General features: G+C 42.7%; 3 protein-coding genes across 4 annotated transcripts; all 3 read right to left on the reverse strand.

Annotated features, from left to right (window-relative positions):
• Positions 1-287: 287 nt before the first annotated feature.
• LOC111948423 (cytochrome P450 2F3-like) lies at positions 288-7,022 on the reverse strand. The gene is made up of 10 exons (XM_023961465.2): positions 6,727-7,022; positions 6,029-6,308; positions 5,785-5,947; positions 5,551-5,700; positions 4,732-4,892; positions 4,440-4,616; positions 1,347-1,488; positions 1,086-1,273; positions 871-1,012; positions 288-798 (listed from the first exon to the last, which is right to left on the reverse strand). The coding sequence occupies exons 2-10, from the start codon at positions 6,197-6,199 to the stop codon at positions 617-619; spliced, it is 1,476 nt and encodes a 491-aa protein (XP_023817233.1). The 5' UTR covers positions 6,200-6,308; positions 6,727-7,022; the 3' UTR covers positions 288-616.
• Positions 7,023-9,235: 2,213 nt separating this feature from the next.
• On the reverse strand, positions 9,236-15,656 carry LOC101156755 (cytochrome P450 2F3-like). Its single transcript, XM_004075218.5, has 9 exons — positions 15,378-15,656; positions 15,135-15,297; positions 14,901-15,050; positions 12,925-13,085; positions 12,630-12,806; positions 10,449-10,590; positions 10,188-10,375; positions 9,972-10,113; positions 9,236-9,899 (listed from the first exon to the last, which is right to left on the reverse strand). The coding sequence occupies exons 1-9, from the start codon at positions 15,546-15,548 to the stop codon at positions 9,718-9,720; spliced, it is 1,476 nt and encodes a 491-aa protein (XP_004075266.2). The 5' UTR covers positions 15,549-15,656; the 3' UTR covers positions 9,236-9,717.
• A 1,659-nt stretch (positions 15,657-17,315) lies between these two features.
• Positions 17,316-27,386, reverse strand: LOC101160571 (uncharacterized). 2 transcript variants are annotated; one of them, XM_011482213.3, is made up of 5 exons: positions 26,990-27,386; positions 21,736-21,994; positions 21,518-21,551; positions 21,251-21,437; positions 17,316-19,151 (listed from the first exon to the last, which is right to left on the reverse strand). In XM_011482213.3, exons 1-5 carry the CDS (start codon positions 27,033-27,035, stop codon positions 18,793-18,795), a joined length of 885 nt encoding a protein of 294 aa, XP_011480515.1. In that variant the 5' UTR covers positions 27,036-27,386; the 3' UTR covers positions 17,316-18,792. The 2 variants fall into 2 exon arrangements, with proteins under 2 accessions (XP_011480515.1, XP_023817070.1); XM_023961302.2 differs by having other exon boundaries at positions 17,316-19,148; positions 26,990-27,173.
• Between the last annotated feature and the right edge of the window lie 358 nt (positions 27,387-27,744).

Consider the following 27,744-nt stretch of genomic DNA (forward strand, 5'->3'; position numbering starts at 1 on the left):
CTGAATCGCCGCAAAAGGAGAGCAGACGCGAAAAATGGGGATCATCCGAAGGACGGGGGGAATGCAGCAAGACGCCGAAAGAGAAGGAGACCCGCAGGCACGGAGAACGGCGAAGAATGAGCGCTGAAAGTAAGAAAGAGAATGAACAACTGCGCACCTGGGCTTAAATAGGACGCTAGCAGGTGAGTTAATTGACTGGCCGCCCTAGGGTAGTAACCTGTAAAACACTGCAGAGTGCCTGCCCGAAATACGACAAGTCGCCATTTCAATAAGGCCACCAGAAACAATTTGAAAAGAGGAGGTTTTTTTTATTTATTAAGGAATTCTTTTTATAGAGGAAAAATGTATTTAATCAAGTACCTTAATCAGACTGCATAAAATAGAATGAAAAAATGAATGTAAACAGATTTTCTAAATTACACCAATCATTATAATCACAAATTTTCCATGGATTTTAGCATGAATATTGAAACTTCTCAACTAAACATGCTGCTCCTCCCTGCACTGGTAGGGCTCAGGTCTGGAGCAGCAGGTGGGAGGTGTCCTCCATGTTTGATTACAGCTTAAGTAATGTTCTCCATTTACAAGAATGAAGCTCCTGGGTGGACCTGCTCCTTCAGCGTGGAGTGGCGATGAGCTCGTACCTGCGAGGCAGGTTGGCGAGGCCGCTGTACTCTGGAACCAAGTTGATGCTGTCGGGGCCATTTGGGGCAGAAAAGGTGAAATCCTGCAGGAAAGACACGATGAAGAGGAAGAGCTCCATCCGAGCCAGAGACTCTCCAACACAGGCTCTTTTCCCTACAAGCACACAGAAGTGTTAGTGGAACAAACACACTGAGGTTCTGCAGGATCAACGGTCTGGAGCTCTACCTGCAGAAAACGGCACAAATCCAGGGTTCTTCTTGAAGTTTCCGTTCTGGTCCAGAAAGTTTTGGGGGTTGAAGGACCAGGGAGATGACCACAGCTTATCTTCTCTAAGCACAGAGTGCAGCATGGGAAAAATCATGGTGTCCTTTAAAAAACCAAAGAGTTTTAGGTTTTTATGTTTAACTGGCTTCATTCTGAGCTGGTGGAACGTGGAGCACCTTGGGGATGGTGTAACCTCTGAATGAAATGTCCTTCAGAGAATAGTGAGGGAGGCTGAAAGGTGTGAGGTCCATGAATCGCTGCACCTCGTGGATGACGGCGTCTGTGAAGGGGAGGGACTTCCTTTCCTCCATGGAGGGGCATCGTTCTCTCCCGATGACAGAGTCGATCTCCTCCTGCATTTTCTCTGCAGAACAAAGAAACCTTCTTCCTCTGTTCTGCTGCAGTGACCTGTGACGGAGTTCTGCAGGAGAACATACCCTGGATTTTGGGGTGTTTGATCAGCACACTCAGAGCGTATCTGATGGTGGAGCTGGTGGTTTCTGTTCCTGCCAGGAACAGATTCAGAACCGTAGAAACCAGGTTCTCATAGTGGAACTCAGATGTGGGATTGTCCTTTTCCTGAAATGAAAAAAAAAAGTTCAACTGTTGCCGCTGTCACAAGACAGCTGACGGCTGATAAAAAGTTTGAGTGTAGAATTGGGGAAGAAGACATGAATGTTAGGAAGTTACAGTGCGTTTTGCGTTTTATCTGTGGTGTTTCAGCGAAAGTTCAAAAATCTGGACTTTGGCAAAGAAGGAATGGAATGTTCCATTGTTGGGCATATGGCAAGTATAGCATGAAAGTTGCACACAGTCATGATTATCGTTGGGTCTAAACTAAACCAACACTTCTCAACTATATTTGAGCTGGAAGAAAGGACACAGACTCACTTTAAATCTTTTCTCGAGGAGAGCAGACAGGAACATACTCACGCATTTCTCCGTTTGCTCTGAGTTTACAAAGGTCTGCCTCCTCAGATTTATTCAATATCAGGGTGTTTCCCTCCATACAGCATGTGAGACCTACTTTACAAGGAGGTGGTTGTAAACACACACACACTCAGTCAATAGTTCGTAAAACAGAGAGACATCTGTTCCCTGGAGATTGCTTTGTTAACCCCAGGATATTAGGGCCATTTCTGCAGATCAAAGGTAAACAGTCAGCTCCCGCGGTTTCAGGGCCGTTTCTCGCAGACAAGCAATACACTTTTTACAGTTAGAAAGTTCAGAGTAAATATGGGATAACTTATGTACAAATTTATTCTAACAATTATGATTATGGTTAGGCTGTCGCACCGTGTCCTGACACCCATTGACCGTATAGAGAACTGGACCGAGTGAGCGTGACGTCACCGTCATCATCACGTCACGTCATAGAAAATGACTTGCTTATGGTTCCAACAAAATGAAGTCAACTCAGTCGCCATGTTGGAACCAGAAACTGTTAATAGGCAGTGATTGGTCCAAGGCGGTCTGAGTCTACATTTCCTTGGCAACCAATCTTACCAATCAGGAGTGAGCATGTTAGAAAACCACACCCCTTCCTCTGAAAGCAGGGAATCTGTCAATCAAACGCTTAATGCCGTTGGGCAGAAGCAACATACACCCTGGAGAAGTCGCCAGTCTTTCACATTCACACACTTTCACACCTGGGGCAGTTTAGAGTCACCCTATGCGGCATGTTTTGGAGCGTGGGAGGATGCCGGAGTGCTTGGAGAAAACCCACACATGCTCGAGGAGAACATGCAAACGCCACACAGAAGGGTCCCAACCAGGATGTGGACCGGGGCCTTTTCAGTGTGAGGTGAGAGCGCCAAACACTGCACTCTGGTTCTCACTTCTGCCATTATGAAGACCATTGAGAGGCGGACATTACGGCTCCTCTCGCCACACCGCCACCACCTTCAAAATTCAAATTCATTTGATTTCTATAGCAGCTTTCGTGTAAAAAAAAAAAACAGCTCAAGGTGCTGTACATAAAACAAACAAGAAGGAAGAAAACACCAATCCCCATTCATGCAATCAAATAGACAAAAACAAACACAAGTAAAAGAGAAATGACTAAAGAACAAAGCTGGAAGAGAGAACCCAGAAGACGCTGTCCACCCTGTCCTCCTGCTGGCCGGGGTGTCAGCATAGACAAACCCCCCAGCTAAGGGGGAGAAAACACTTGTAAACAGTCTAACTTGTCTAAAAGAAATTAAAGTATGTCATAAAATATCCTAAAATACAGTAAAAATTCTAGATTATACAAATATGTGATAAAACATCATAAAACATAACAGTAAAAAAAGAAAAGCTATGAAATGAGATCTAATTAAAAGCTGAGTTAAACGGGTGCTTCTTTCAGTTCTTTTTAAAAACCTCGACAGTGGAAGAGGCCCTCATCCTCAGGCAATCTGTTCCACAGATGAGGCCTGTAGTTTCTAAATGAGGCCTCGCCGGGGTTTTTTGTTCTGACCCTTCAGCAGGCCCATGCCTGAGGACCCAAGGGCTCTGGGAGGTTTACCAGGCACTGGACCCGTCTCAGTTTGCCTGTCGGGACAGTATAGAGGTGGAGGATGCAATTCTCTACATGCTGCATCGTATTACGTCTTTTTAGGACGATCATGGGGGAGACATCTACAAGGTACCTTTTTTTTGTTTTATTTCTCATGCGTGTTCAATACCATCCAACTGACAATAATGAGTGGGAATCTTGAGAAATGGGGCGTGGATCCTGTTCTCGTTTCATGGATTGAGAACCATTTCATGTCAGGCTGGGGGCCACAACGTCAGACACTGTGATAGCGAACATTGGAGCTCCTCAGGGTACAGCGTTATCTCCATTTCTATTCACTTTTTATGCTCATACAGGTCTCCATCATGCCACGCACAAAAGCACTTTGCTGACAGAGCAGTGGTGGCTTGTGGGAAGGAGAACGATGAAGAGGAGTACAGAACGATCAATGATTTTACTGACTGGAGTAACTGTAATGTTCTTAATTTAATCATCAGGCCCTGCAGAGGCCTGACAATGACAGTCATCAAGGGCAGGTGTGTTGGATTGAAAAACTGCAGGACAGTGGTTGGGAAACACTGATCTAATCTCCCCTCCACAAATGCAAACAACCATTAATGTTACTTTCAAAAGGACTGGGGTTCGGTCTAATCTCTGGGATTTAGCCGATCACCGCTAGCTCCACAGAGAAAGTGGGTGTGTGTTAGTCTGTGGGCGGTGCTGGCAGCACAGACTCTTCCTTGAAGGGGCTGTTCTTCACTTTGTGATGTCACAATGTGAGAACCCACTCGTTTTGGTGAAATGGGAGAGGCTGGTGCTCAGTGGCAGGTTTTTAGAGGAAAACTCAGAAATGCTTGAATGGATCAAAATACCACTTTGGGGTTGTTTTTGTGAGGAATGAACATTATAATACACTTAAAAGCTCCAAAAAAATTATTTTGCATGGTATAGGTCCTTTAAAGAAAGTACCATAAATGTTTCTTTTAAAGGACAGGGGTTCAGTCTAATCTCTTGGATTAAAGTCTCTAACCTGATCCATGCGGAGGAGGAAGCAGTCGATGAAGTCTCTCGGAGAGCTCGGGTCCAGCGTGTCTTTGTGCTCCTGGATCTTCTTCTTGGCAAAATTTCTTATGTCCTCAATGTAGCCGAAGATAGTGTGCTGATGGCCTGGAAGACGCTCCATGAGCCACGGGAAGAGGTTGTACATCTGTGAGGAGGAAGCAGCAGAACGGGCTATTTAACTATATTTAATAGAAGCGGTGAATCCTTCTGATGAAATCAAAGGTCATGCATTCGTCTTTGGAAGGGAACCTTCCACCCACCGCTCCCTTGGGGCCGCCGTTGAAGCCCAAAATCTCCGATATCATTTTAAGAAGCTCCAAGAACTGCTTGTCGTCATAGTTGAAGCGCTCTCCATAGACCAAGCAGCAGATCACGTTGGACACGGCGCAGCTCAGCAAGAATGTGGGGTCAAAGGGTTTTCCTGCAGGAGGTCAAGAGAAACACAAATGGGTTCAAAACAGAGTCGATCTGCTGCATTCTGTCTGTGTCTGGAACCATTTTCACAGCTTTAGTAAGCTGGAGAGGCTTAGGGTTGATTCCATTGTCCATGGTGATGGCTGACTGACACCATGATGGAGAGACACCATCGTGATGCCACGCCCCCGCCACGCTGCTAGTCGACACCATAAGCCGCGGTTACATGCTGCAACATATCTCGATCTCAATTTGATCAATGGTCGGATTAAAATTCAACCGTGTACATGAGTCCAGAAAAACTTTTTCCAATTAGAACAAACGTTCACATGGGGTCACACTTTCAGTCGGAATAAATCATTCGCACATGCGCAGTAGTGTTTGAAATACCGGAAGAGGAAGTGAGTTCCGCTGACAGTCTACATACATAGATGTTGTGACAGGACTAGCAGAAGAAGTACATTATCAGCAAAGATGAATGTGTTTAATGTGCTTATTATAGTTCCAATCACGCACCATATGCAGAACTTAAAAAAAAAAAAGAATTAAAAAAACACAAAGTGGGGTGATGTGGTTATCGTCATACCCCTACTTCAACCCCTGCGTTTAAATTAGGATCCAAAAATGCAGTAGACAAAAGCCCAAAGAAATTCTCCGACTCTCACCCTTTAATGAGTTTATGTGCGCTCTTATATGTCTGCTCTCCTCCTGGATCCACTGCTCCATCCCTTTCCGTCCCATCCCAAAGTCCCGAAGCGTCGTCAGAGCGAAGCGCCGCAGCTGGCGCCAGCGTTCCCCGTTGCTGATCCCGATCCCTGTCAGGAGGAGAGTCGAGCTCAGAGACCTGCTGGACCGTAAGAGGGTCAAAGGTCAGAGTCTGGACATGTGGAGCTCCTCACCGTATCCTCTGGTAGCTCTATAGAGAAACGGCAGCGGCGCTCTCCCCACAAAGTCATCTGCTTGGTCCACCAGAGCCTCTTTGACCGCATCATAACCAACCAGGGCCACGGCCCTCTGCCAGCCCATGTAGATGGTCATCACAGGACCGTAGGTCTTACTGAGCTGAAAAACACTCATTTCAGAACATCTCCTTCATGCACATGAGAAGCTTCACGGTCAAAGTGCAGACACCACCACCCCCACCTCCACAATGGTCCTGAAGGGTCTCTTCTTGTCCAGCTGCAGCAGGTTTCCTATGAGGGGCAGTGCGGGGGGGCCCGGGGGCAAACGCTGCTTCCTGCTGTTCCTGCGGTTCAGCAGCCAGAGCAGAACCGTGGTGAGAACCACCAGGATCAGGCTGGTGGACAGGTCCATGACTACTCCTGTCTGCTCTGCAGCTGCTGCAGCTTTTATCTGCAGCTTTACAGGCGGGCGGGGCAGTGGGTCACAGGTAAACAGCACGTTTATATTTGTGCACCTTCACCTGAATATGAGGAGAGGGGAGAGGGGGGGGGGGACGATGATCAAGCATTTTACCAAAACAACAAGCAGCTTTTAAGGCTCTGAATAAATTGGAAGTTTTAAAATAGTTGCATACTTTCTAGTTTTTATATCAGGAAAAATACTTTCTTTTTGAAAATGCTACGATATTTGAGACAAACCAGTATTTCAAGTTAATAACATTTATCAATTGTCAGATTATAAATAATGGTTCATAATAATTAATTGGTATTTAAAGGAACAAATGTAGATTCCTGGTTTGATTAGTGTCTAATCAGATTAAGGACCCATGTTCACATGTGAATAAAATGCCTCTAAGTATCACTAAAGCCGGGTTTATTGCAGAAAACACAGACAGTTAACTGTGATAAATGTTAAGTTAAGGTCAAAACAATTCCTACCTTAAATCTCCAAACCAGAAGTTTTTTTTTTAATCAGGTCTTTGCAGAAAAGCGCTTATTTTTCAAGCTCAAATCCTCCTGCAGGAATCCTTTTCCAGCGTTTGTTTGCCAACGCTGTATGTTTGAGCTTCAAAATAGGAAAAAGTCGACCTTAAAAAGCAGAATTCACCTTCCCCAAACTGCATTGGGGCGCGTGTTTGTGGATGTGTGCAGAAAGCTGCGGCTGTCATGATTGGTTCTTGCGTCTACTTGTGTTGCTGTGATTGGCTGATTCCTCGGGGGGCGTGTCTGCGTCACCAAAATCTTCAGATTACCCACTTTTGCAGCTCCTGGAAGATTTCTTTGGGTTAGGTATAGATATTTTACAAATGAGAACGTCTGACTGAAACACACAGAATTAAAAACAGAAATCAAACAAAACCAGGTGTGAGTGAAGTTTAAGTCACCAAGGAAAAAGCTGGTGGCTGTATTTGACTTTAAGAATTGATATAAGTTAATGGCACAGATTGTTGGTATTTTATTAGTGATGAGTTTTCTTAAACATATAACGTTTAAATAAATACATTTCATTTATTTATGTTGCACCCTTCGCAGACAGAAGTCACAAGGTGCTTCACAAGATGAAAAAATGATGAAGCACACAAAACAATCGTCTCCAGTCCAAATAAAACCAGTTTCAGTGAAATTGCTTAGCACAATAAAAAGTTTTCAGTTGGGTTTTAAAAGAGTTCAGGGAACCTAGGGACAGCAGGAGCTCATTGCAAAGTTTAAGGAGCAAAACAGCCTGGAAGGATCTTGCTGCTCAGGTCTCAAAGTGTGTGTGAGGAACGGTTTACAGGTTCTGATCCGCAGACCTCAGTGCACCATGATGGTCTGCAGGGGGCCATCAGATCCCAGACATGTGAAGGAGCGTAACCATGGAGGGCCCTAAAAGTCAGCACTACTGTTTTAGATTGAAAGCAGTAAGCAACCGGGAGGACAGAGGAGGTGGGATCTCTTCTCTTAGTGCTCATGGTCCTTGCGGCAGAGTTTTTGATGAACTTCAGATGAGACAGATCCTTCTCATCCAGACAGGAAAACAGTCTGTTACAGTCGTCTTGCCGTGTAGACACAAAAGCATATTCCTCAACTGGAGGGAAACAATTCTTTATCAGCTGTTTGGAGTGCTGCTCCAAACAGTGCAGTTTCTAAGGCACTTAGATTAATTGAGTGGTCGACGGGCAGCATGGTGCCGCCTCACAGCAAGAAGGCCCTGGTTGGAAGCCTGGCTGGGACCTTCAGAGTGTAGTTTGCATTTTCTCCCCGTGCACGCATGCGTTTTCTCCGGCTTCCTCCAACATTCCAAAAACATGCTTCATAGGGTCATTGGTTACTCTAATGTGTGAGTCTGTGTGAGAGTGATTGTGTACCCAGCGACAGGCTGGCCGTCTGTCCAGGGTGAACCCCACCTTCACCCAACAGTAGCCAGGACACGCTCCGGCAACCCCGTGACCCCGAAAGGAAAACAGTGGATTAACCATTGTGCTATCTTAGATGACCCCACCCTTACTTTGACGTGTTCTCCCTACCATGACAAAGGTGGATAAAGGTGGAAAGATTTCATGTAATCCATGGACACCAGTGAAGATCACAAATATGAATCTCTTCATACCAGGAGTCAGCTCCTGGTATGAAGGTAGGAACATCCCTACAGTGCCCACACCGGAACGGCAAAGGGCTTCAATTCACAGACGTCAGGCTACAAGGTTAAACCTCAGCTGCCCCAGCAAGGGTGACAACCGTGGCAAAAACCACAGAACAAGCCGGCAAGCCCTGGCAGAAAAGATCCCCACAAGAAACATTGGGGCTAAAATCATGATAAGATGCTAAAATGAAACACATAAGATGAATATTAAAAAAAATAGAATTGAGAATAAGATTAAATGCATACATTGAAATTAAATACATAGAATGAAATTAAAATTAATTGAACAAATAAGCAAATAAGATCAACTAAAAGCCAAATTAAAAAGGTGGGTCTTGAGCCTCTTCTTAAAAACCTCTACAGTCTCTGTGGCCCTGAGGTTCTCCGGCAGGCCGTTCCTCAGGCGAGGACCGTGACGGCAGAACGAAGCCTCACCATAGGTTCTAAATGTCCAGCACCGGAGGACCTCAAGGTCTGTCAGGGCTCATACTTTAAAAGAATATCATTTAAATAAGAAGACCCAAGACCATCAAAACATTTATAAACCACTGAAAGAATCTTAAAATCTATTCTGAAACGCACGGAGGACGAAAAACCGTCTATATTTTTTTTTCCATTCATTTTCCCCTCAGGATGATGTGATAATATTACAACCCTTATCATATTATGAGATACTTTAACCTGATTCAAAACAATAGCTCTATTACTTGCAATTAATTTTGCAATCTATCTATTCATGGCGTCAGCCAGCCCTTAACGTCACATTCCCTCCATCAAGACCAAAAAAAATAAAAGTTCAAACGAAAGACTTTCACCGAGAAAGAATATGTACAATATTTTTATTTTTGTTTTTTTTAAACATCAAAATTCCTAAATGTTTTGGAACGTTATAAAAGGTATTTCTGAAGTAAAACAAGCAACAAGAATCAATCAAAATACATAGAAACAGTCGAGTAAAACGCTTTTTCGATGGGGACTTTGAAGGACACTTCAATGTTTACTCAAGCTGGTTTGGTTTTCAGATTCATATTAATACACAACAAATGAGGCATGACTCATTCACACAAGAAAGGATCTTATTGCACAAAGGATTTAGAGGTTTGTTTTGCCCGTTCTACAAATGCGGTCATAAAGAATGATAACAAATAATAACCTGTTAGTTTATAGAAATTGCCTTTAAATACTTCAAACGGGCAAACCTGTGTGTGTGAAATGGGGAGAACTTAGTGGTAGAAATCTAAACTGAAGACTGTTTGTTGATTTGATGAGTCATCAAACTCTTGAAGCTCCTGGGTGGACCTGCTCCTTCAGCGTGGAGTGGCGATGAGCTCGTACCTGCGAGGCAGGTTGGCGAGGCTGCTGTACTCTGGAACCAAGTTGATGCTGTCGGGGCCATTTGGGGCAGAAAAGGTGAAATCCTGCAGGAAAGACACGATGAAGAGGAAGAGCTCCATCCGAGCCAGAGACTCTCCAACACAGGCTCTTTTCCCTACAAGCACACAGAAGTGTTAGTGGAACAAAGACACTGAGGTTCTAGAGGATCAACGGTCTGGAGTTCTACCTGCAGAAAACGGCACAAATCCAGGGTTCTTCTTGAAGTTTCCGTTCTGGTCCAGAAAGTTTTGGGGGTTGAAGGACCAGGGAGATGACCACAGCTTATCTTCTCTAAGCACAGAGTGCAGCATGGGAAAAATCATGGTGTCCTTTAAAAAAACCAAAGAGTTTTAGGTTTTTATGTTTAACTGGCTTCATTCTGAGCTGGTGGAACGTGGAGCACCTTGGGGATGGTGTAACCTCTGAATGAAATGTCCTTCAGAGAATAGTGAGGGAGGCTGAAAGGTGTGAGGTCCATGAAGCGCTGCACCTCGTGGATGACGGCGTCTGTGAAGGGGAGGGACTTCCTTTCCTCCATGGAGGGGCATCGTTCTCTCCCGATGACAGAGTCGATCTCCTCCTGCATTTTCTCTGCAGAACAAAGAAACCTTCTTTCTCTGTTCTGCTGCAGTGACCTGTGACGGAGTTCTGCAGGCGAACATACCCTGGATTTTGGGGTGTTTGATCAGCACACTCAGAGCGTATCTGATGGTGGAGCTGGTGGTTTCTGTTCCTGCCAGGAACAGATTCAGAACCGTAGAAACCAGGTTCTCATAGTGGAACTCAGATGTGGGATTGTCCTTTTCCTGAAATGAAAAGACAACAACATTTAGGAACAAACTACTTTCAACCCCTTAACGCCTGAATTTGTTTCCACAATGACCACAATATACAATTCTTGGAAGCTGAAAACATCCCAGTTCTTGCACGGCCAGCATACTCACCGGACATGTCACCCATTGAGCATGTTTGGGATGCTCTGGATCGGCGTATACGACAGCGTGTTCCAGTTCCTGTCAATATCCAGCAACTTCGCACAGCCATTGAAGAAGAGTGGACCAACATTCCATAGGCCACAATAGACAACCTGATCAACTTTATGCGAAGGAGATGTGTCGCACTTCATGAGGCAAATGGTGGTCACACCAGATACTGACTGGTTGTCTGAGTCCCCTGACCCCCTCAATAAAACAAAACTGAAGATTTCAGAGTAGCCTTTTCTTGTGGCCAGTCTAAGGCACACCTGTGCAATGATCATGCTGTCTAATCAGCATCTTGATATGGCACACCTGTGAAGTGGGATGGATTGTCTTGGCAAAGGAGAAGTGCTCACTGTCACAGATTTAGACAGATTTGTGAACAATATTTCAGAGCACTGGTTATTTTGTGGATGTGGAAAATGTTTCACATCTTTGAGTTCATACCATAAAAATGGGAGTAATTACAAAAGTGTTGCGTTTATATTTTTGTTCAGTGTAGTTACCCAGACGATTAATATTTTTAGTTTTAGGTTTAACATTTTTGCTGTGGAAACAATTTGTCTTTGTTTTGAATATGACTTGAAAACAAGACAAAGACCTTAAGTATGGCCCCAGCTGCCCTACTTATGGTCCTGTCAGCAGTCCTGACTGTCTTCTGCGTTTCTGTCCTGCTATGATCGGATCGCTCGCGTCCTTTATGCAGTCAATGCTCACATCTCGCCTGTTGAGAGAAAACAAAAGAAGACCCAGATCTTTACCTGCAGCAGCAAATGGGTCATTTTTTGTAGGCGGTGGAAATGTCAAAATCACCTGTGGCCAGTCTGTAATTACGACAAGCTGGCTGCCTGCACACCCAGACAATGTAACCTTTATTAACAGAGAGTTTATAGTCTTATCTATTTGACTGCATTTAGAAGTTAGCCGATAGGTAGTGTCATCTTTCGTTTAGAACTTAGCGGCCTTTGTGCAACTTCAATTGTCGGGCAGGCGGCTGTGTGGCAGTGGTAGGGTGGTCGACCTCTGATTGGATTATTGCAGGTTCGATTCCCGCCTTGCCCACCCATGTGTCGAAGTGTCCTTGGGCAAGACACTGAACCCCACCGTGTCTCTAGAGGAAGTTTGGTACCAGTGTTCGGCCGCGGAGCCGCCATCAGTGTGTGAATGTGTTAATGGGACTGTGACTGTAAAGCGCTTTGGCCCTTCGAAGAAGGTAGAAAAGCGCTATACAAGTTGACACCATTTACCAAAGTTGATCGTTATCGAGTCTCTGTCAGGTTTTCTTCAAACCGCATGTTCTGCAAACTGCAACCTTGTTGACAATCTAATACCTTTTTTACCACAAGGTAATAAACAGTGGTGCTTTGACTAACAGATTGTCTTTCTTGGTTGTCCTGCATCTTCATTGGTTTGATGTGTCGGATCAAACCAATGTAGGCTTAATTTGATTGGATGTTGTGCCAATGTGCCCACACAGAGACAGACATAATTTGTGGTTGCTGATCCGATTAAGATTCAAAATTGGTTAATTTTGAACGATCTGATTCACGGACCTAAAATGGATCCAGGACATCTTTCAAAAAACTTCAACCAGTGTGACTCAGAGATAAATACCTGGTACTGACAGAGCAGGTGACGTTTTCCAGATTCCTTGTATTTTTTGCAATATAATCAAATATAAATTAAATATGATCATACTCACCAGCAATAATTAATTTCATACTTATACAGATGACACTTTACTTTACTTTGCTGTCACTAATAGACTTTACTTTGCTGTCACTAATAGACATTGCTGTACCAATGTCTATTAGACTCTGGTGGTGCTTAAAGATAATTCGGGTCTCGTGTAATCTCAGGTCTCTAACCTGATCCATGCGGAGAAGGAAGCAGTCAATGAAGTCTCTCGGGGAACTTGGGTCCAGCTTGTCTTTGTGTTCTTGGATCTTATTTTTGGCAAACTTTCTTATGTCTTCAATGTAGCCAAAGATTGTGTGCTGACGACCTGGAAGACGCTCCATGAGCCACGGGAAGAGATTGTACATCTGTGAGGAGTAAGCAGCAGTATTGGCTCTTTCAATGTATTTTAAAGAAGCTGTGAAAAATTCAGATGAAATCTTAGGTCATCCATCAGTCTATGAGAGGAGAAATCCCTCCACCCACCGCTCCCATGGGGCTGCTGTTGAAGCGTGGAACCTCAGAAATTATCTGGAGAAGCTCCAAGAACTGCTTGTCATCATAGTTAAAGCGCTCTCCATAAACCAAGCAGCAGATTACGTTGGACACGGTGCAGCTCAGTATGAATGTGGGGTCAAAGGGTTTTCCTGCAGGAGGTCAAGAAAAACACACAACTGGGTTCCCAACAGGAACAAAACAAAGAAAAACTGCTGCATTTCTAACTGTTGCATCATTTTTCTGCTCCACAAATGTAAATTTGGCACAATTTTCACAACTTTATGAGCATGAAGAAAATACCTTGTCTCTTCAGTACAAACGTAATTTGTTCTTATCTTCACCATTCTGTCCCGGTCCCGTTTTGATAACTTGATGCAATCACCAACTATTATATACATTATATATATTATATTATATATATGAAGCTATTCATTTACTAATTGTTTTATTTCAAAGAACTTATTGGCGTCCTTTTTAAATAAGGATGAATATGCCTTGTCCAATGACTGTCCAAGCTGGGATATAAATCCCTAATCCACCAACTGGCACAAACACTCACCAGCCACTTTATTAGGCAAACCTTCAGGTCCTGGTTCCCCCTTTTGACTTCAGAACTTCCTTAATCCTTGGTCGCATAGATTCAACAAGGTACTGGAAACATTTCTCAGAAAGTTTGGTCCATGTTGACATAATAGCATCATGCAGTTGCTGCAGATTTGTCGGCTGGGTTGAGATCTGGTGACTGTGGAGGCCATTTGAGTCCAGTGAACTCATTGTCATGTTCAAGAAACCAGTCTAAGAGGATTCCAGCTTCATGACACAGCGCCTTATTCTGCTGGAAGTAGCCATCAGAATATGGTACTCTGTAGTCATAAAGGAATGGACATGGTCAGCAACAATACTCAGGTAACCTGTGGCATTGTAACCATGCTCAGTTGGTGCTAAGGGGCCTAAAGTGTTCGAAGAAAATATCACTCACACCATGACACCACCAGTCTGAACCATTGATACAAGGCAGAATGGATCCATGCTTTCATGGTGTTGACGCCAAATTCTAACCCTACCATCCGAATGTGGCAGCAGAAATGCAGACTTATCAGACCGTACAACGTTTTTCCAATCTTCTATTGTCCAGTTTTGGTGAGTCTGTGAGAATTGTAGCCTCAGTTTCCTGTTCTTAGCTGACAGCAGTGGTACCCGGTGTGGTCTTCTGCTACTGGAGTCCTTCTGCCTCCAGGTTGGATGTGTTGTGCGTTCAGAGATGCTCTTCTGCAGACCTCGGTTGGAACCAGTGGTTCTTTGAGTTTCTGTTGTTTTTCAGGTGCGACCAGTCCGGCCGTTCTCCTCTGACTTCTGGCATCAACAAGGCATCTCCGCCCACAGAACTGGGACTCACTGGATTTCCTCTTTTTCTGACCATTCTCTGTAAACCTTAGAGATGGTTGTGGGTGAAAATCCCAGTAGATCAGCAGTTTGTGAAATCCTTAGACCAGCCAGTCTGGTACCAACAACAATGTTCAAGTTCCCTTAAATCAGCTTTCTTCTCCATTCTGATGCTGGTTTGAACTGCAGCAGAACATCTTGGCTATGTCTACATGCCTAAATGCATTGAGTTGCTGCCATGTGATTGGCTAATTAGAGATTTGCATCGAGGAGCAGTTGGATAGGTGAGCCTAATAAAGTGGCCGCTGAGTGTAATTACAGTCACACAACTTTGAGCTCCATGGATTTTTGGGATTCATTCCTTTGAAATGACTAATGTGAACCAATGTGTAAAAACAGGTGTTATTTCCAGAATTGTGCGACATTTGGTCAATGCATGATGCAAAGGAAACTCTTTTAGCTCCAAAGTCCAAACTACTGCCTGATTGTTAAGTCATGTTAATGAGTTTCAAAGGCATGTCGAGTACAGAGATTACATTATCTGACAGAGAGGAAACCCCCAGAGCCTCTCCGACTCTCACCTTTGAAGGTGTTTATCTTCGCTCTTATATGTCTGCTCTCCTCCTGGATCCACTGCTCCATCCCTTTCCGTCCCATCCCAAAGTCCCGCAGCGTCGTCAGAGCGAAGCGCCGCAGCTGGCGCCAGCGTTCCCCGTTGCTGATCCCGATCCCTGTCAGGAGGAGAGTCGAGCTCAGAGACCTGCTGGACCGTAAGAGGGTCAAAGGTCAGAGTCTGGACATGTGGAGCTCCTCACCGTATCCTCTGGTAGCTCTATAGAGAAACGGCAGCGGCGCTCTCCCCACAAAGTCATCTGCTTGGTCCACCAGAGCCTCTTTGACCGCATCATAACCAACCAGGGCCACGGCCCTCTGCCAGCCCATGTAGATGGTCATCACAGGACCGTGGGTCTTACTGAGCTGAAAAACACTCATTTCAGAACATCTCCTTCATGCACATGAGAAGCTTCACGGTCAAAGTGCAGACACCACTCCCCCACCTCCACAATGGTCCTGAAGGGTCTCTTCTTGTCCAGCTGCAGCAGGTTTCCTATGAGGGGCAGTGCGGGGGGGCCCGGGGGCAAATGCTGCTTCCTGCTGTTCCTGCGGTTCAGCAGCCAGAGCAGAACCGTGGTGAGAACCACCAGGATCAGGCTGGTGGACAGGTCCATGACTACTCCTGTCTGCTCTGCAGCAGCTGCAGCTTTTATCTGCAGCTTTACAGGCGGGCGGGGCAGTGGGTCACAGGTAAACAGCACGTTTATATTTTTGCACCTTCACCTGAATATCCGGACGTGAAAGCTGCTCCGGTATTTGTTTTACTGCTTTACATAATCTGGAGCTGTGGTCTCCACATTCCTGAAAAACTTTCCTTAACTCAGATTTTCTTTCTAACTGACGAAAAACTGACGTAAATCCGCAAAGAACGAAAAAAACTGCTGGTTTTCTGCAAATGAAGTTTGCTTCTGATTTGTTACTTGATCCTAAACAGAAAAATGATCAATTCCATCTCCTTCTTTTTTATTCTCCTGCGTTTGTTTTCTCTCCGGTCTTCAGTGACTTTTCTGTGAAACCAGCACAATGTGCATGAAGCAGTTTGTGCTTCATTTAGTTTGATAGAAACCTTTATGGATGAATTTGTCCAATTATTAAAAATGTTTCTGCCTGCTGCACAATTTCTTAATGGATTTACAGAACTGGGAGTGAAAGGAAACCACACTCTGAAAATGTTAAATTGGACTTTTTCTCTGGTTGTTTTGAGAATATTTTCTGTTTTACTCTGATTTGTAGCAATTTTACATCAAAACACAGTCAAACTTTAGATTGCAGAACTTTTTCCACATATGTTTGACAGTTGGAGTCGGAGCGATTGTGTGCACACACAGACTACCAAATTGCACTCTGCGTTTGGCAACCTATGCACACAGATTACCCAACATTTTGCCATTTTAATTCTTGGTGTCTGACCCCCACAGGAAAAGTAGAACTCTCAGGTTTCTCTAGAACTAAGAAGAGTCTGGATGTGTGTACATCCTTCATTAAAATCCATTTCTTTTTTTTCCATATTTCACGGAGGGAATGTCATTTTTTCTTGTGTCCTGACTTTTTCTGAGCGGTCTGCAGAGCGATGTCTGCTGAAGCGCGAGATGACTTGAGATTAGGAGTTCTTTGATCTCCTCCACCTTGAAGCCCTTGAAACGTGACTGATCTAATACCGTCCACTGTGGGGCGACGTGGAGCCTCTTTTCATGGATTTTAGGTTCACCATGCTGTTGGGGTGATGTTGTCTGAAGGCATCATGTCTTCATAGGTCTCTTTGGTCTTCTTATTGACTTTTAACTGTGATTTCACCAAGATCTTCTGTCTTTTCTGTTTTCCTTTGAGAGATCTTTATTCTTAAATGTCATGTATGCCTTTATCTGCAATGTTTTCATATTTGTTTCTTCTTTGTTCTTCTATATAATGTCAATGGCTCTGCCCCTTTCTGCTGCTAGAATTGTCTTGGATAAGTTTCCTCATGTGTCATTTTTTTATGTGCGATCATTCCTTTAGTCAACACTCTGGTTTGAGGAGAAGAGAAACAGAAAAAGTTTTGTTTTCCTTTTTCTTTTTCACGTTTTCTTCAAATTGTGCCAAAATCTTTTTGTTTTAAATTGAAAAATAACAGGATAAATAGACAAGACAAATGTCTGTTTTAAATAAAAAGATTAAGACGGACTCTAAAGAGTGAAAAGCAGTCAGGTCCTGTTGCTGCAGGAAGGGCCCACACCATTACACTTCCACCTTTTTGCCCATGACATTACAGCTACATTTCTGTGCTACGGCCATGACTGTATGTTTCATTTTATTAAATAAAGTCACCATTTTTTTCTGTCATAAGAAACCATTAGATTTTATGATCACAAACAGAGAATAAAATAATAAAGTTGGGAGAAAAAGAGGTTTAAAAACAGGTTTATTATCAGGAGTCTTTTGTTAACAAAATACTGCTAAGCAAAGGTGAGCGTTCACGCTTTTTAAGTCTGTCACATCTGCCTGACAACAGCTGAATTCTTAAAAGAAAGAACATTTAAAATAAACAGGAAGCGACAAACAAACCGCAGGTGATTGATATGTAATTTTCCCTCAGCAGAAACAATCATTCCGCCTGAAAGGACATGTTGTAGAAGAGTCTTTACTGTCCTAAAACTAGCCGAAGACTTCTGTCACAGTTTCTCTAAAAGGTATTTTCTTTTACGCGTTTAACAGGTTTGGTCTGGATTTCAGGCTGCAGCTTTTATCATTTTACGGCCCGTATAAAGATATGAATGACCAGTGAAAGTACTACTAATACAGGTCAGTTTCTCTGAGCATTTCATTTCAAAATTCTTAAAATTAACCTTTGAAATACCCAAAAGATATTTATTCTAGCAAGTCCTGTCTATTCAAACAGAAAATACCCCCAAAAGCAAACAGAAGCAGCAGATAAAACAATGAACTGTGAAGTTTAGTCACAAGGGGCTCCATCTCACATTGACCAAACAAACCGGATTGCAAGGAGTCGACAGAAAACAACAGGCATGGCTGCAGAAACATGTCTGCTCTTTGACCTGCAGCCTGGAGAGCAGAGCGGAGTCTCTTCATGTAAACACCACCTTTATACTGCATTCCCTCTATAACACTCCTTTATGTCACTTCTGGGTCATAACAGAGAAATTGGGGTAGCTGTTAGGGGGGGCAGGTGGCATTGCTGGAATGACAAATACATTTGTAAAACAGAAAGTAGAAAGCAAACATTTATTCTGAATAATATTGATTTAGATTTTATCATTTTTATTGTGGGAGGCCATTATCTCTGTGCATAAAACACCAAACAATTACCTGATTATTGTACCGAAGGTGTTCAGAAAATTTTTAAATGTTAATATCTTTAAAAAGGAAAATGTAAAAAAAATCCTAATCTTAATTTAATTTGTGTTTCAACGATTGTTGAGGAACCACAGACAAATGAAACCAGGGAAAGTTTGTTTAACACAACTAAAACTGATGACATCATCAACATCAACACACACATGTTTAGCATGAAACAGAAAAAAAATCTTTTCTCCAAAAATATGTGCTCTTAATTTATTTCTGTCTCCAAAAAGTCCAACTTTAGCTTAAAACAACAGTTTTTCTTCTAAAAGGTTTTTTCTTTTTAAACTGATCAATTTTCTGTCATTTTTACACCTAAAAAGGGTGTACAGACTTTTTTCCACAGCAGTATTTTCCCATGAGACATTAAACATGTAACAGGCAGAGTTCAGAGGAGTCAAGATAATAAATGTGAAGCAGGAGCCAGGCTGAACACCATCATTAAAGTCATTCTTACGTTTAACAAATGTTGATGTAGATAAAGAGAAACACGTCTGACCATCAGAACGACAGTCTCTCCCCCTAAAAGGCGAATCCTCCACAGTCAAATGCATCAAAGTCAGAGTCTCCTTCGAAATCAAAGCTGTTGAAGTGGGGGGAGTCCACGTCCTGGCTGCAGGCGTGGAACGAGCCCCCGGTGGAGAGCTCGGAGAAGCCTCCCGCGCCCTGGGCGATCTCCGGCCCTCTAGTGGCGAGGGGTGAGGAGGGGCCGCAGGAGCTGATGTAGCCCAGAGCCGACGAGGCCGCCGCCCCTCCCATCAGCAGACACACGGCCCTCACGGCCCGAGCGTCTGTGCTGTTGCCATGGCGAAGACAATCCGAGACACGATGCGGTGGAGCCACGGAAACACTGCGCAGTGGCCGCCTCCCCCCGCTGGCTGCTGCAGGAATGACAGCATGAACATCAGAGGGAGCTTCAATGGTTGTTTCACCGACTACAAGCTCTGGTCCATCATGAAATCCAGATCTGAAGTGACCACCACACATCCGAAAACAACAGACTGTGGCCCTTTGAGTTACTCCCCTACAACACTTATTCTAACCATTGACTGTATATGAGAACTGGACTGATTGACTCCTCCCCCTTGGTTTTCTAATCAGGAAGTATGCGCCAGTTCCAAGAAGCCAAACTCCCATAGATTGATATATAGAGATACACAGCTGTAACTCAGTCATTCTATTGGTCAGAATAACCATTCTTGATCTTTTTTTCAACATATTCTTGCTAATCCAAAATATTTTCATGATATTTTTTCGTTATCGCAAGTTATTCAAGTCATAAACTGACCAATTAGATGCTTCACTAAAAGTAAGTGGTCTCATGCCAAACATTCAAAACTTTTGATTGACAGATTTTGTTTAGCCCACTTTCAGATAGAAACGTGACTAAAACGGACTCAGACCATTTCCTGCTTACTGACAACGTCTGGTTCCAACATGGCGGCGTCCGTATCACAAAACAATGTCAACTGGGTTGACTTCATTTGGTTGGACTAAACCATTTTCTATAAGTGACATCACACTCACTCGATACAGTTCTCAGATACAGTTATTGGTCGAAACACAAGTCAAAGCCATATTTGGGCCAAGTTGCATTTGAGAGGAAGTCCTTTTAACAGATTTCAAAGTAAAGGCCGAGATTTCAGTCAAAATTCAAAAAGACGAAAAGTGGTAGTTTTTAGGCTTGGTTATTCAAAAGTTAATGTTTTTAAAAGTTTTCTGAGTTAACTGTAGTTGAGAAATTCCTAAAGTTATAGACCCACCGGGCATGAGACGCACGTTCAAGAACGCTCTAATTGCCGGTTCTTGAATGCATGTTTAGCCTATGGTGTTCACACTAAACAAGCGGGTAGGGGCTTCTTTTTCTTTTTCTACTGTTTACTAGCGCAGTTGGAGGAGGCCTGGTGTGAAATGTAGAGAAATGTTCAAATCTTGTGAATCTTGCTCCAGATTTTTTCTTTCAGCTCTTTTCTGATATATTAAAGACTTGCTGCCATGTAATTCCGGCTGGGCAGAAACCGCAATTATAATTGTTTTCTTTCATGATGAGTTATCAAATGTTTGGCACTTCTGTGAATTAAAACAAACACCATCTATACATCACTATCTGGCTGCGCATTTAGTACGTAGAGCCTGAAAACATTTGTAAAAACCTGAGTAGCTACATTTGGACGCGAGAGTTTTGAACATGGAAAACCTCGAAACGTGCATGTTCACATAGGCTTTTCATTGGACGTGGCTGCTTGCACGCCACTTCTGATAATGTTTTAGAGTTGAGTTATGGCATGTAGACTCAAAATCTTCCTCTTGAAAAGTTTCACCATGGTAATCTGAAACACATGATCATCAGCATACATGATGACATCCATGTGTAGCATAAAATCGTTGAAGAAAAAATGTCTAACTTTACCTTAAGAAAACTTAAAAAGCTACATATTTAATTCTGTCGTCCTGATCTAACATGCTTAATGTTTCAAGGATAAAGATTTTAAACACAGAGGCCAGGACTAAACTTCAAGACGATGTCACCTGGAAAAACAAGAACCTTTAGCAACAGACTTCTCACAATCTGATACTTGTAGGATTAGTGGAACTTGATGGTTTTCTTCTTTTAGCTTTTATTTTCTTTGTTTTGATCAGGCTGTTCCGTGAATTTTTGGCTAAAAGTGTCCTGAATCGATTTTAGGTCAGTGAATCGGATCAAACAGGATTGTTATCAACCGATATCAACTTTGATTTGTATCGGTAACTACAAATTATGATGTGAATCCAATCGTTAAAATGAATCGTGACACGCCTAACTTACTCTCCTTGTGAGGTAAATTTAAAAAAATGTGTTTGTTTTACAAAAATACTTTTAACTTTCTCTGCTTCCTGCCCAGTGTCTTATTTTTCACGTCTACTTGAGTATTTCTTATTTCCAGCTTTGGGGCAATGGCTCTACAAGTCACACTTGTCATTTTTGGAGGACAGCTCAGACCTGGGACTTGGCTTCTGTCTCTGAATGAGCCTCCCCTCTCGGTGACCCGGGCCAAAGGCGGGGTGCCCTCACCCACCCTGGGTGAGCCGGGGTCCTTATCGCTCGCTGAGTCGGGCAGCGGGTCTCTGTCTGTGATGCAGGGAGTGATGCTGCGCTGTCTTTGCAGGGTTTGGGGTGACATTACGCCCTGAAAACGAGAGGACACAGGTCAGGGGGCAGACAGGGTCGCTTTTGTGTCACAGTGATGGAAAAAAACTGCCGACTCACCTCTCTCACCTTCCTGATGAGTCGCAGCCAAAGACTGGAGGGTACAGAAAAGAGAGTTTGTTCAGATTTTACAACCAACCGTGGTGGGATTGACAAAGAGGATAAAAACTGATGTCAGTGTGACAAAGCAGAGCTGCCATGTTTATGCGTGTGAACCTGCTGCCCTGAGGGGAAAACATCTGATAAGGAGTGGGGGAAAGGACCGGACTCAGACGGACCTGCAGTCGTCAGGGCTGTCTGACAGCAGCAGCAGGAATTTGTTTTGGGGCAGGATGAGGGCGAAGCAGCAGTCTCTCCTGCCCCCTGGGGGCAGCCTGGGCAGGTCCAGGATCTCTCGGCCCTCGGCCACCGACTCACAGCAGGTTTGTAGTGACACCACCTGGTCCGGAGGGGACTCCGCATCCCGACACACCAGCAGGCTGCCCTCTACTGTCAGCACCAGGTACTTCTCCTTCCACTGCTTGAACATGAAGCCGCCTGAAGAGGAAACACAGATCGGTCACAGATCCTTTCTGAAGCAGCACATTTCAAGTTCAGCAGCAAAGGTATTGAATTATAAAAGCATTCGTGCGGCTGTGATGCAGCGGTCAACCTCCGATCAGAAGATCCCTGGATCGAATCCGACCAGAACACCCAAGTGTAGAAGTGTCCTTGGGCCAGACACTGACCCCCACATTGCCTCTGGTGGAAAGTTGGCGCCAGTGTTCGGCCGCAGAGCCGCCATCAGTGACTAATACACTTTGGGCTTTCTAATGCTACGTTCATACGGGGCACGTGACTTTCCTGAACCATTGTTGAGCGTTTGGTGTTCAGACTGGTCTGTTGTACCCATACCAGCACATCTACACCACCTACCTAAGAGGCTTGGTGTGAAATGTCAAAGTGGTTTAAATCTGGTGAATCTTGGTCCAATCTTTTTCTTTCACAGATCTATTCTGATAATTCCAGCTGGGCACAAAGTGTTATTACTTGTTTCTTGTCACTACCTAATCTGAGTCCCTGGTTGGTTTAAGAGGCGGAGTCTTACAGGCGTGAGGGTGGACAGACGCTTTCATACACTAGACTCTGGAATATAAAAATCCTCAACATCAAAGCGTTTCAAACCCCATCCTCTGAGCAGAACATCATCAAAGACTCAGACAGGAAGTAAATTTCTTAAAGCTAAAGTAACGTAAAGAAAATTTATATAATCCCACCCTGTTCTACCGTAACCATTTCATTACACGATCACGGTTCATAACTTTTTGTCAGATATCTATGCCTTACCAACACATTTTCAGGTCATTAAGAATACTTAAGTATCAATAAATCACATGTCAAAGATGAAGTACTTAATAATAAATAATAAAATAGAAAAAACTCTATTTTGGATATCAACATAACACATGCAGATCAGGTATCTAAAATACATGCAGATCATTTTTCATTAGAAAAATCATGACTATGATCAGAAATAAAACAATATCAGAAAAAATAGACATAACACTGTTTCAAAAATCATCATAGCAAATGCAGATCAAGTCTCAGTTTAACCTGAAGAAAGAAAGAAAAGGAAAAATCTAATAAACTCCCTATTTATTGTACACAAAAATCCAAACGTGTCCAAAACCATAAAGCCTCTCTGCTGCAGAAACCTGCTCTGAATTCTAAACCTGATCAACATTTTTGAGCCTTTCCTTTTATCAGAGAACTGATCATTTTTTAACTCTGACAGAACGATGAGTTTATGAGTAACCAGCACACGATTAAGTTACTTTTTGATTCCACTTCTGGGTCTGTGTCCATCTTCACTGGAGACAATCCATCCATGTCTCACCTTTTCTCTCTATTTTTCCAAATCCACATGTTGGCGTTTAATCCTGGCGGTGCAGGCGGGCGTGTCGGCACGCCCCCACCCTCCAGCTACACGCGCCCCACTTCCATTATCCTCATTACACAAAGGCTGTTTGTCTGAAGCAGAAGCTCTCGTGATCTGCCCTGAAAATCTTTCTTCAAAGGGGAGATTCCTTTGCGTCTGTTGTTTGTTTTCATTTCACTTTTTTTTTCTGAAAAGTGAAATCAGACGGATTTTTATTTTATTTTATTTTTATTTTATTGACCCAGTTTCAGAGGAGCTTTAGCTGCTGGACAGATGGGCTCACATGTGACTCCACTCCAGCAAACGCATGAGATGATGGTGGAAAAAAACGAATCATAACACCAGCAGCAACAGCAGCAACAGCTGCAGCTGCAGCAGCAGCAGCAGCAGCAGCAGCAGCAGCAGCAACAGCAGCAACAGCAGCAGCAGCAGCAGCAGCAGCAACAGCAGCAGCAGCAGCAGCAGCAGCAGCAGCAGCAGCAGCAGCAGCAGCAGCAGCAGCAGCAGCAGCAGCAGCAGCAGCAGCAGCAGCAACAGCAGCAGCAGCAGCAGCAGCAGCAGCAGCATTATATCTGATTCACAGCTTTGAGGTCCAGTCTGATTTTGGCTCAACACAAATGTCTGATCAGTTTCTTCAAAAAACAAATCTGTTTAAACAGATTTAAACTCAACAAAGGGGACATTTCAACAAATTAAACCTTTCATTCTGATAAAAAACAGATGAAAAAACAGATGTTTGACCTGAACAAAAGAAGATATTGCCTTAAAGAAAATCCTTTCAATGATTTAAGTCTGTCATTCATGTTTTATGAGAAGTTACGTTCTAATAGTTGATTTTTTTAATGTTATTCCACTTTTTACCATCACGCATAAGTAGACTGATTTAATTGAAATGAATTGATCTTGACGTTCTCCTCATGTTGAAACCCTAAAGTGAGAGTTTCTGCTAAACTGATCGTTGCTTCATCTTAAATCTAAAAATACTTTGTAACAAAGAAACACCTTAGATTTTGGTGTTTAGTTGCAGTAACTCTTATAAAGCCGTTTTTAAAAATAAAGAGGCATCATCGCTGCAGAGGCCACAAAATTACCTACAGGTGGAAGAATGCGACTGCAGGACCTAAAGCCATGGCAGAAACATCCATATGTTTTATTCGTTTATGTAGACTGTGTTGAATTTTTTTTCTAAATATTTCTGTCCGAGTCACCTATAAATTCTACTTTTAGAGATGTTTCTCAGATGCAGTTATCTACACACAACTTCATGAAATCCTGCAGAGTTTTTCCAGGCTCTTCTAGCATTTGTGGAGGCACAACTTTGAAGTTCATCTCAGACTCTTCAACCTGTTGTTTTTCCCCTTAAAGTTTTTCTTTAATTTCTACTTAAAAAAAATTTTTAATTTAATTTTTTCTTAAAAGTAAAATGATGTGTATTTTACCACAAATCACCACATCCCTTTTTGACATCTACACTGATGTAATCACGGGTTATTATGAGTTAAAGTTCCACTCCAATTGTCTTTTGGTCTATATTCACAGCGTTTCCAGTGGTATTATTTAAATTATGATTATGACATTTTTATCCAAAAACCTTTGTCGTTTTCTGGAACATAGCTCCTGCAGAGCGGCATGAGTTCATTAGGAATTCACCTCTGAGTTGTGGGCGGGACCATTGGCGTGGAGCAACCAAAAACACAATTTTCATTGGTCTTTGTTTGATTTTTGCAGTTTAGTTTGTGTCTTTCGGTTTGATTTTCAGCCTCAGTAACATTTTATTTTGTAATCTCCGTCCCCTTCCTGTTTTACTTTGTAGAACCTTCTGCCTTTGTTCTGTTTTTTAATTCTTTGGTTTGATATGCGGACAATCTTCAAACATTTTCTGACTCTCAACTTAAAAGACTTTCAATATAAAAGTGCCTGGACCTGGTGCAGTTCACCACATCACCGCTAGGGGCTCATTACACTGGAAGCTCTTTTCAGCAGTGGTAAATACAGCCTATTTTTAACTACATTTCGCCATTCAGATGTTGGGCTTGTTGTTTTTTTTTAATATTCTAGATTAACATTTAAAGTAACAAATTAATTTTGTAGGTTTGGTTTGAAAACTCCCATCAGCCCATCTGAGGTCAATCCCCGTTTTGAGCTTTTAGCTGCAGGATTTCTATCCCAAAGTTCTCAAAAACATCTAAAAAAAGGATCCTTCGTAAAAACGACTTTAACGGTCAGAATATAACTGATTTGAGCTTCTAGCTCAAAGCGAGTCTGGATTTCTAAAACGTCGTCACATTCTCTCATTTTGTTAACTTTATGCCTAGAAATGTTGGTAATTTGATCGTGTAATTCAGAGGGATAAAACGCTTCGGAATCCCTCAGAAGGATGGATTTGTTTGGACTTGTTTGGTCTGTGGAGAACCAAAGTCCAGAATAAGAAGAGGTTTTGCTGAAAACACTGAAGCAGAACAGCAAAGTGACCCCACCAGAGAGGAAAAATGAGGAACAACATCTGGAGCAGCATTTTCAGGAAAAGGACTCAGAGACCAACAGAACAAAAGCAAAAGAAAACCTGCATGAAGATCACTGATGCTGAGCAACGACTACAGAAAAATAGATTACATTTAATTGTGGAAATTGAATTCAAAGCATTTTATTATTTAATGCAGATTTTCTTAATTCACTCAAACATTAAACATAATTTGGTTCAATTCGTGAAAATCAGTGATATGTAATAAAATCAATTATTTGTTTGTTTAATTGAGATAGAAGCTGGAATAATGTTCATTTTATTTAAATTAGCTTTAAAAAAGTATTTTTGTTTCTATGTTTCAAGTTTTGTTTAATTTAAAAACATTATTTGGATAAAACACAATACAACAGATGTTTGAATAAGATCCTCACCTTTTTTTTCAGGTTTCCACATTTCTAAAGAAAAAAAAACACAAACCAATACAAAAAAAAACATTTTCCAAACTTCAATTGGTGCAAATTCCTTTAAAAAAAATAAAATTAAAAAAATATCTTAAATTGTTTGTAATTGACAATTTTTCTACAAATTCTACATTTTTTTTTTTTTTTTGTCGATGTGTTATTCTGATTTCATGTGTAACTGAATTTATCAAAAACAGATTTCTAATCCAGAATTTTTATTATTTTTTGCAATTTTTTAAGAAATACACCCTTTGAAATTGAAATCTAAGTTAATCCTTTTTTTGTCATTTCTGTCCAGAAAACAAACAAAAACAGAAAATGTGCAAAACTAACATGTAAAATCTCCCATCATGCATCACTTTAAACAACAAAACTCTACTTTCCAGTGAGAACGTGTCTGCAAACTGTTAGTTTGTTCCTCAACACTCTTGGTTTTAATTTTTAACCTCACAATTCTTCGTAGAAATTTTGAATTCAGCCCCTTTTAAAAAAAATAATTTTAGAAAAATGAAAATATAGTTATATATTCTGCAGCCGGAACCTTCATTTTAAGGAACCACATTCGGTCCATCCATTGATTTCTGCCTTTTGGCTCCAGAAACAGAAGGAAATCAACAACAAACAAAGCTCCTACAAAAGCAGAAAAGCATCCCAGCATCACGCAGACGTGTTTAGGGAATCAAACGTACCGTATTTTTTGAGGAAACCTCGATGGATGCCACCGCCCGTGCTCATGTCTGCAGTCAGAAGCAGCTGGAATCGGGCGCAGGGCGAGCGATGCTGAAAATAGGCCAAGAGAGCGAGAGCTGGAGACTAATCCCCCACGATTCAGGCCTTCCCCCTGATGAGGCTGCAGCAGATGAGGTCCACATAATTACTGCAAGTTCTCCTGAACCATGGCAGATGTCCGGCATGACTTGCTGTTTTCCTGCAGCACGCCGTGAGGCTTAAGCCTCCATTTGGGCACAGTCTGCAGCATATGGAAGGTCAGGACGGTTCAGCCAAACCTGCACGGAGCGCAGCTCTGTGGCCTCGGCCGGCCTCAGGAGCAGAGCACGGATCACCTTCCGCTCGGGCCGATTTAATCTGAAGGATTAGGTTTCTTGCACAGCTGGAAGCTCGCCGTTTCAGCCCCAAGCAAGATTTTAATCTGCTCAGATGTGAGATGCGTGCGTCCAGTGAGGTTTTTACTGTTTTCCAATGTTCAATATCTGAGAGGAATTAAATGCTGCGCAGTGGAGCAAATTGTTTTTCCATCATATCTGTAATGACGTTACATAACAGGATTGATCTGAGGAGATGCTGCTGTGCTTTAGAGCTCTGCATGGGGTAAATGTGGGCTGTTGGGTCCAAATCTTCTACATGTGCGGGGGGGACACGGAGTCCACGATGGCGACGGAAGGGAAAACATCAGAAAAGCTGTGAGACGACACGACTAAAGAAT

This window comes from Oryzias latipes, chromosome 13, assembly GCF_053564925.1.
Source record: "Oryzias latipes strain Hd-rR chromosome 13, Olatipes_Hd-rR_3.1".
Classification (NCBI taxonomy): Eukaryota; Metazoa; Chordata; class Actinopteri; order Beloniformes; family Adrianichthyidae; genus Oryzias; species Oryzias latipes.

What these genes read in the sequence shown, in the direction of transcription:
- LOC111948423 (XM_023961465.2), bottom strand. Translation starts at nt 6,199, where the DNA reads ATGGACCTGTCCACCAGCCTGATCCTGGTGGTTCTCACCACGGTTCTG. An exon ending in TCCTCCTCCGCATGGATCAG is followed by an intron (nt 1,489 to 4,439) that starts GTTAGAGACTTT and finishes TTTTCATTTCAG; the next exon opens with GAAAAGGACAATCCCACATC. An exon ending in GAGGTTACACCATCCCCAAG is followed by an intron (nt 1,013 to 1,085) that starts GTGCTCCACGTT and finishes GGTTTTTTAAAG; the next exon opens with GACACCATGATTTTTCCCAT.
- LOC101156755 (XM_004075218.5), bottom strand. Translation starts at nt 15,548, where the DNA reads ATGGACCTGTCCACCAGCCTGATCCTGGTGGTTCTCACCACGGTTCTG. An exon ending in CCTTCAGGACCATTGTGGAG is followed by an intron (nt 15,298 to 15,377) that starts GTGGGGGAGTGG and finishes AGTGTTTTTCAG; the next exon opens with CTCAGTAAGACCCACGGTCC. An exon ending in CAAACACCCCAAAATCCAGG is followed by an intron (nt 10,376 to 10,448) that starts GTATGTTCGCCT and finishes TTTGTTCTGCAG; the next exon opens with AGAAAATGCAGGAGGAGATC.
- LOC101160571 (XM_011482213.3), bottom strand. Translation starts at nt 27,035, where the DNA reads ATGAGCACGGGCGGTGGCATCCATCGAGGTTTCCTCAAAAAATACG. An exon ending in GACAGCCCTGACGACTGCAG is followed by an intron (nt 21,552 to 21,735) that starts GTCCGTCTGAGT and finishes TGTACCCTCCAG; the next exon opens with TCTTTGGCTGCGACTCATCA. An exon ending in TCATCAGGAAGGTGAGAGAG is followed by an intron (nt 21,438 to 21,517) that starts GTGAGTCGGCAG and finishes TCTCGTTTTCAG; the next exon opens with GGCGTAATGTCACCCCAAAC.